The sequence below is a fragment of the Papio anubis genome, chromosome 17 (assembly GCF_008728515.1).
Source record: "Papio anubis isolate 15944 chromosome 17, Panubis1.0, whole genome shotgun sequence".
Taxonomy (NCBI): Eukaryota; Metazoa; Chordata; class Mammalia; order Primates; family Cercopithecidae; genus Papio; species Papio anubis.
In genome coordinates this window covers 3,005,995-3,014,800 of record NC_044992.1, presented here as the reverse complement: position 1 = coordinate 3,014,800, position 8,806 = coordinate 3,005,995, and the positions used below count along the sequence as shown (strand labels likewise).

Sequence of the window (8,806 nt, the reverse complement as noted above, 5' to 3'; positions counted from 1 at the left end):
AGATCGAGACCATCCTGACCAACATGGTGAAACCCTGTCTCTACTAAAAATACGAAAATTAGCTGGGTGTAGTGGCGCATGCCTGTAATCCCAGCTACTCAGCAGGCTGAGGCAGGAGAATCACTTGAATCCGGGAAGCCGAGGTTGCAGTGAGCCGAGATCATGCCACGTACCCAGTCTGGGCAACAGAGTGGTAATTCCATCTCAAAAAAAAAAAAAAAAAAGAAAAAGAAAGAAAAAGAAAAAAGAATTAATACTTCTTGCTGATCCATCCTATCAGTGTCCTAATCAAGATAAAAGGAAAGGCTGTTTAGATGTCCCTATGACCTGTCCTGAGTGAAGCTGTTAAAAATAGAACAGGCCAGGTGTGGTGGCTCATGCCTGTAATTCCAGCAATTTAGAGGCTGGCTGCGGGTGGATCACTCCTGAGGCCAGGAGTTCGAGACCAGCCTGGGCCACCATGGTGAAACCCTGTCTCTACTAACATATATAAAAATTAACCCAATGTGGTGGTACACGCCTGTAATTTCAGCTACTCATGAGGCTGAGACAGAAGAATCGCTCGAACCTGAGAGGCGGAGGTTGCAGTGAGCTGAGATTGCGTCATTGCACTCCAGCCTGGGTGACAGAACAAGACCCTGTCTCTAAATAAATAAATAAATAAATAAATAAATAAATAAATAAATAAATAGGAGAACAACCTGTTCCATTGCCAGCAGTCATTCCGTGCTGCTAGCAGAGACTTAGATGGTAGGTCCAGGGCAAGCAACCCACTGCTGAGTTCAGAGGCACGGGAGCGGTTTGATGCGTTGAAGAATCCTGGCTGGGAGCAGTGTACATTATACCTGGTATTATAGTTGATAAAGAATAAAGGGAGAGCAAAATCTTTTAATAGGATTGCCTAGGGGTCTTAGAATTTCCATTTTATTGCCATTTAGAGAATTAAAGAATGTTCTCATCCAGAGAGAGCATAAGGTACAGCCTTGGCTGACTCTAACACAGTTTGTTAAGGAAGTCGCTTTTTATTTTATTCTGAGCTTTGATCAGGACCTGGTATTGATTTTTTAAGAAGCCTTTTTGCCTCTGATGAGGTAATCGTAAATTTTTAAATTGAACATATTAGCGTGATTTCAAATATGAAAAGATGGGATTATTATTAGTGTTTCAGACATCATTTTGATATCCATTTTCACAGAGAGAACTGGTCTATAATTTTGTTCGTGTCTTGTATTTTTCTTCTTCGGTAAATTAGGCAGCTATTTTAATTTCACTTAATTTTAGGTTCTGGAATGCATTGCGTGGGGCCTGGGGATTGTTCCTTGGGAGTCTGAAAAGGGGAGTATTTGGTCCTTGAAATTTTGAAAAACCCAGAAAGCCGCCTCGCCTGAGGATTTTTCATTGTAATATAATTTAGAGTGCACAAATCTTAAGTGTACAGCCTGCTGAATTTGACACCCGTGTGACCGCTGTACAGATCAAGATAGAGAGGATTTAAGTCACTTCAGAAATTTTCCTTGTGCCTCCTCCTTGTCAGTCCCCACCCACATCCAGAGGTAATGACTACTCTGGTTTCTACCACCGGAGATGAATTTGCCGGCTCATGAACTTTGAATAGATGGAATCATACAATATATATACTTTTTGGATTCTTTTACTAATCATGTTTTAAAGATGTATCCATGTTGTGTGAATCATGAGAGTTCAATCTTTTTCACTGCTGCATTGTAACCATTGAAATGATGATGCCGCCGTTGACTTACTCCTTCTGCTGATGAGCATTTGGGGTGTTCAGTTTTAGCTACTATGACTGAAGCCTCCTTGAAAATTCTAATACACATCTTTGGTGGACATTTGTTTTCACTTATTTTGGGTACTTCAGGAGCAAAATTTCTGTAGACTGGGTAAATATTAAAACGTTGGGAACTGCAAACAGTTCGCAAAGCAGTTTTGTTCTTTTAGTCTTACTAGCAATATATGAGGGTGTCAATTGCTCCACATCCTTGCTAACGTTTGATATTCTCAATCTTTTGTTTCTAACATTTGATATTCTGATGGGTATGTAGTAGTATCTTATTATGATTTTAATTTGCATTTCCCTGAATAATAATAATGTTGAATATGTTTTCATATGCTTATTGTCAGCCTTAAGACTTTCATTAGAGATTTTTTTTTGGTTTATATTGTCTTCATTTTCCCTTCTCAAATATTTATTTTAATGGTCTATTCAGACATTGTATATATAATTGAGCTAGCTTTTGCAGTTTGTCTTTGCTTAGAAAAGTCTTATTCCGATTTTTAAATTTACTTGAGAAGTTCTAGAAAGATTTAAAAAATCTTCCTTTGTGATTATATTCTTTTTAAAAGTGCCTGTCATGTAACAGTTTCTCACTAAATGTTAGCTTTTATATTTTAAATATTATTTTTTTGAGACAGACTCTCGCTCTGTCGCCCAGGCTGGGGTGCAGTGGTGCAATCTCGGTTCACTGCAAACTCCACCACCTCCCGGGTTGAAGCGATTCTCCTGCCTCAACCTCCCCAGTAGCTGGGATTACAGGCGTCCTTCACCACACTCAGCTAATTTTTGTATTTTTACTAGAGACAGGGTTTCACCATGTTGGCGAGGCTGCTCTTGAACTTCTGACCTCAGGTGATCCACCTGCCTCGGCCTCCCAAAGTTCTGGGATTACAGGCGTGAGCCACCATGCCCGGCCAGCTTTTATTATTTTTATTGCAAGAATTTTCATTACAACCTTGCAATAGTGAAAAATTAGAAAAACATAAATATTTATCAATAAGGGACTGATTAAACTGTGGAAGATCCACAGTATAGGATTGTATAGCATGAAGTTAAGAATGAAGGCATTCTATTGGTGGTAATAAGACAAGGTTTTCTAGATGTATTGTTTCATAAAAAAAGGAAACTGCAGAATTATATAAACAGAATGACACTATGTTTCAAAATCAGAATATATATAAATAGAATGACACTATGTTTCAAAATCAGAGCGAGAGAGCAAAAGTGAAGGCAAGAGCAAGAGATTCAACTGATAATTGGGAAGGCAGTGGAGGTTGATTTGGGTGGTAGTCAAAGAGAACTTTATCTTTAACTCTGAATTTTTACAATAAAAATGGTTGACATAGTATCTAGGAAAAGAATTTAAATTTTTAAAAGCCAGTTAAAAAATAACTGGATCTTGAAGTTTCTTCAGGAGTCTGCAGGGGCATCCAACAACAGCTCTTTAAGATCCTCCCCTGGGCTGGGTGCGGAGGCTCACGCCTGTAATCCCAGCACTTTGGAAGGCCCAGGCAGGGGTATCACTTGAGGCCAGGAGTTCGAGACCAGCCTGGTCAAATAGTGAAACCCCGTCTCTAGTAAAGAAAATACAAAAAATTAGCCGGGTGTGGTGGCAGGCGCCTGTAATCCTGGCTATTTGGGAGACTGAGGCGGGAGAATCGCTTGAATCCAGGAGGCGGAGGTTGTAGTGAGCTGAGATCGCGCCACTGCACTCCAGCGTGGGCACCAGAGCCAGACACTATCTCGAAAAATAAAATAAAATAAAATAAGATAAAACAAAATAAAATAAAATAAATCATCCATTGTTTCTCAAGCTTCCCGTCCAACCACTGGGTTCCTGCTAGTCACACTCTTTCTTCTCCCTCTTCACAAACTATTTCCCTACCTTCATTTGCTGTCTTTTCATTTACCCAAAATTTAAAAGTAGAATCTCACACATTCAGACAACACAGAAACGAATTTAACCTACTATGTATCCATCACTACAGTAAACACTTTGTCATATTTACCTCAGGTCTAATTTCTTATTTAACAACAAATAAGACAGAGTACATCGAAATTAATAGTGCTTTGGAAAGCCAAAAAACAAGTTTTTTTCTGTAACTGTTATTATGAAAATGCCATTGAGCCAGATTTGCCCTCACGCCTCTTGGGGTGCAGCCCTCCATCTGAGCACCCTTTTCAGAGCGCTCTTGACCTCTTTGTTGCGAAGGCTGTAGATGAAAGGGTTCAAGGTCGGCGTGATGACCGCGTAGACCACACCAGCCAGGCGGTCGTAGCGGGCCGAGTAGGCAGACGACGGCCGGAAATACACGGAGAGGACAGAGCCGAAGAAAAGCGCCACTGCCACCAGGTGGGCCCCGCAGGTGGAGAAGACGCGGCGCCGGCCGCCGGCCGAGCGCAAGCGCAGCACCGCGACCAGGATGCGCGCGTAGGAGAGGAACACGAGGAGCAGCGGGGCCAACACCACGGTCAGGCCTTCGGAAAAGATGGCGGTCTCCGCGGCGGACGTGTCCGAGGTCGCCACGCTCAGCATTACCGCCATGTCGCAAAAGAAGTGGCGCACGGGGGCGGCGCGCGGGTAGGAAAGCGCGGAGAGGAGCAGCGTGTGCAGCAGTGAGTGCAGGTGCGCGACGGCCCACGACGCACGCACCAGCGCGGCGCAGCGCCATGGCGTCATCAGCGCGCCGTAGCGCAGGGGCCTGCACACCGCCGTCGCGCGGTCGTAGGACATGGCCGCCAGGAGGTAGCTCTCGGTGATGCCCAGAGCCACGAAGAAGTACATCTGGGCGAAGCACGCCTGGAAGGATATGGCCTGGCCCGGGTGGAGCAGGCCGGCCAGCAGCCTGGGGACCGTGACGGTGGTAAAGCAGACGTCCACGAGGCTCAGGTGACCCAAGAAGTAATACATGGGGGAGCGGAGGGCCCCGTCGCACCTCACCAGCACCACCATGCTCAGGTTGCTCAGGGCGTTGAGCAGATAGATGCCAAGGAACAGCAGGAACAGCAGCGGGTGGGCGTCTGTTCCGTCCACCAGGCCGAGGAGGAGGAACACGGGGGCAGATGTGAGGTTGGTCGGAGCCATGGAGAGGACTGACAGGTGGGAATGCCGAGGGGAGGGAGGAGGCAGCCGGCCGAAATTCTAGAACTCCGGGTAGACTTCCTGCATGTTGAGGTTCCGGATATACATTTTAATATATATGTTTATAAATATATACCTTTCTGCTTGCTAAATGGATTGAAAATCACTTTGATCATCCAATAATCTTAATTTTATGAAGAAACGGAATCTCAAGAGTGTTCTAGCATAGTGGGTAACTCAAACTTTGGTGTAGGTCAGACCTGCTTTGGCTCCTAGCTCTACCACAAAGGTGTTGCGACCTCCCCGAGCCTCATTTTCTTCTTCTTTAATGAGGAAAACACTAGTTGCTATCCATGGAATTGGTTGTTGGATACGGTGAATAAGTTTATAATACTTGGCACAGTGCCTGGCATATAATAAGCACTCAGAACTCCTCTATCATCTATCTATCCAAACTCATCTATCTATCTATCTATCTATCTATCTATCTATCTATCTATCTATCTGTCTAAACTCCTCTATCCATCTGTCTCTACTATCTATGTGATCTATGTATCATCTGTGTAATCTATCTAACATCTATCTGCTTAATTATCTTTATTTGTTTAAACAATTAGGAGCAGAATTCGGACCCAGACCATTTGAATACCAGTCGAAATTTTTTCATGAAGCACCTTACTACATTCAGCATTCATTTGTTGACCGCACATTGTATGGTTCTTCAGGAATTGACAATTTTTTTTTTTTTTTTGGTAAAGAATCGTATAGTTAATATTTTAGGCTTGTGGTCCATATGGTCTTGTTGCAACAACTCAGCTCTGAAGTTGCAGTGCAAAAGCATCCGTCAACAAAAAGTAAATGAATGGCCATAGTACTGTTTCAATAAAGCTTTATTAACAAAACAGGTGGTGGTCTGGATTTGGACCATTTGCTGACCCTTGTACTAGGTACTGTAGAGAGCAAGAAGATGAATGAGTCTTAGCTTCTGCCCCGGAACAGTTTGACCTGCAGTAGCTTGCAGCATGTTTAATACTTTATTAATTTTATGAACCAAGTGGAAGTAAATTATTATTCTTAGAGAAATTTGGGAAGAATTCCAAGAATAGGTGAGACTTGAACTGGGTCTTGGAGAATGAATCAGGTTCACCAAACAGACATGATGTTATGTGGGACAGGGAGGGCGTTCCAGACTGAATGAAGAGATTGTGTGGGGTTGTTGGCAGAGGAGGTATGGAGTAAAGAGAGTAAAACATCCACACATGACACTGGGAAAGGCTTGTCCTTGCTCTCCTCATTGCACAAAATCAGCTGGACAAAACGCTTCTAAATTTCTCAGTTAACCAAGTGACTTCAGTTATCTCAGAAACAGTGCACTCATTTTGTCCCCCATTTCATCTCTTCCTTAAAACACCACATTCTTTTCTCCCATTGCTCCAAGGTTTCTAGCAGTGTTCAACCAATCTAGCACACCTACCCTTTGCCAGGAAAGCTCCAGGCTTTGGTGAAATCCTGGAGGATGGACTAAGTCAGGTCTTAGCAGGGAATCTCCTTGCAGGAAGGAGCTGCATCTCACTGTCTTGTCCAGTGATCTGTATGCAATATTTATTCAATAAATATTTATTGAGTGAAGCTTTTGGAAGAGCAATGAGTGAAAACAGAGGTGAAGGGAGTGTGAAGGAGAGAGGGTGATGGACAAACTCCAGGGCAAACTCCTGTCAGCTTCCTAGGGTAACCAGATATATAACATTTTTATACTTTGCTTTTTCTCTATCATTGTCACCCAGTCGCTGTCCTGGGGAAATCATCTGCTATGTCCCTTCCAACCCCACCACTTGCCCCAATATAGAGTAGTAGCATCACAGAGCCAGGACCTTGGCACCCCTCCGATCCAGTCTCTTCAGCTACAGGATTCTTCTCAGCTGACTCCTAACCCTCACTCCCCAACTCCTCTTAGGCAGGTCGTATGATGCAGTGAAAAGAGCACTAGCTTTAGAGCCACCTGGATTTTCATCCTGATTGGCTGTGGAAACGTGGACCCACTTCATGTCCTCTTCAGTCTCCTCATCTATAATGGGGATATTGAGTCCTCTCTTACATGGTTGATGTCAAGATTAAAGAGGCAACACATGTACAGGCACTTAGCAGAGAGCGGATGCTAATAGATGTTAGTTCCTTCTTCCTCAGCTTCTGATGATTTCTCTCTGTTCCCTGATGGCTTCTTGAGATAGGCCAGTCCAGTGCTGGAGGACTGTAGTTGTTTAAGTCTTTTTCTTAATCTCAACTGAAGTCCACTTTCCTGTAACTACTACAAACGATTCCAATTTTAACCTGAGCTACACACGCGAAGCCTGCTTTCTCTGCGGCTTTTCACATAGTGGCCAAAGGAATCTATTCTATTGCTCTTTTCTGCAACCCAAACACCCCTGGTACCTTAGATCTTTTCTTATAGAGTCATATTTTTAGGTCCTTTTCCATTCTGGTCACTCTGTGCTATGTCCATGTTAACAGGAGTTGGACACAATGCTCTAGCCGTGTGACGTCTCAGCCATACAATTCGTGCCTCTTTATTGAGTGCCTGCTCTGAGTCCGGCATTGTGTTGGGTCCTGGGGCTCTGGAGAAAGGTCAGTCATTGTCCTTGACCTTCATCTAGGCACAATGTAAAAAGCACTACACTAACTGCATGAACAAAGTGGGGGTGGTTTCCTCTGCTAGACGATTTGGAGAAGATTCCAAAGAATAAGTGGAATTCGAGCTGGGTTTGGGAGAATGAGTAGGAGATCACCAGTTATACCGATGCTTGGAAGTGGAAAGGGCATTTCAGGCAGGGGAAAGAGAATGTGAAGGTATAGGAAGATGTTTTGTGGGTTGGTTAGAGCTAAAATGTTGCCTCTTCTTCCCTAGGGCTGTAAGGCAGAGTAGATGGATGTGGGGTCAGGGAGGAAAATAGGACATGAGGGAAAGAAGATAGCAGAGAAATGTTGGGTTCTCTCACCTGAAGGGCAGCATGCCAGAACTCAGTACTGTCTGCAGAAATCGTTGACTGGTCTCCCTCCCAGCCAGAGGTACCCAGTCTTGAAGGCAAATGCATTGTCATCCATCTCAGCCCAGAGACTTCAGTGGGTTTCCTGTGGGCTGAGACAGAAGCTGTATATAGAGAGAACGCCACAGCTATAAGGTTTCTGGGAGTTCCTGAGCCATGCTTTTCCCACTCAACTTTACTTTCCTGCCAGTTTCCCTCTTGCCTACTGGATGCGGGACTGAGCTGTTTGCACTCATACGAATATCCCACTGCCCGTTAGATGGAGTGCTGGTGGCTCAGCCATGCATCTGAAGCTTTCCAGCATGGCCCCCACCTTCCCACATGCCTTCCCTGTATGCTCCTCCCTACCTGAAATGCTCTTCATACCCTATCCCAGTACCCAGCCCAGCTCCACTTCCTCCAAGAAACCCCACCTCCTTTCTTGACTCCCCAGCGCACACGAACACTTCACTCCTGTTTCTTGTACCTCTCATTGGGAACTTGGCTCTCATTTGCTGGTCTAAAGTGAGGATTTCTTTTTTTGTTTTTTGTTTTTGTTTTTTCTGTAATGTTCATCTTCCCTGCCACATCATAAGCCTTCTGAAGACAAATGTTTGTCTTTCCTCGTCTGACCTCAGGCTCTGCACAGGGTTTTGTCCTCACTTTCCTGGAAAAGTCAGGGAAGGCTCCACAGAGGAGGTGGCATTTGAGCAGGGCGAGCTTGAAGGACAAGGCATTCAGTGGGCAGGTAGGAGTGGGGGGGCTTTCTAGAAAGAATTCCTTTCCACGTACAAAGGAAATAAAAGAGAAACTCCAGGAAACTTCTTAACCTCTTAGAGCTTGATTTTTTTTTCTCCAAAAGTAGGATAAAAATACCATCCTCACAGTTTGCTTATAAACACTTTGCAA

General features: G+C 44.1%; 1 protein-coding gene across 1 annotated transcript; it reads right to left on the bottom strand.

Moving 5' to 3' along the window:
- Positions 1-3,799: 3,799 nt before the first annotated feature.
- Positions 3,800-5,090, bottom strand: LOC103878598 (olfactory receptor 1L6-like). Its single transcript, XM_009189359.4, has one exon. It carries the CDS (start codon positions 4,878-4,880, stop codon positions 3,936-3,938), a length of 945 nt encoding a protein of 314 aa, XP_009187623.3. The 5' UTR covers positions 4,881-5,090; the 3' UTR covers positions 3,800-3,935.
- Positions 5,091-8,806: the final 3,716 nt, after the last annotated feature.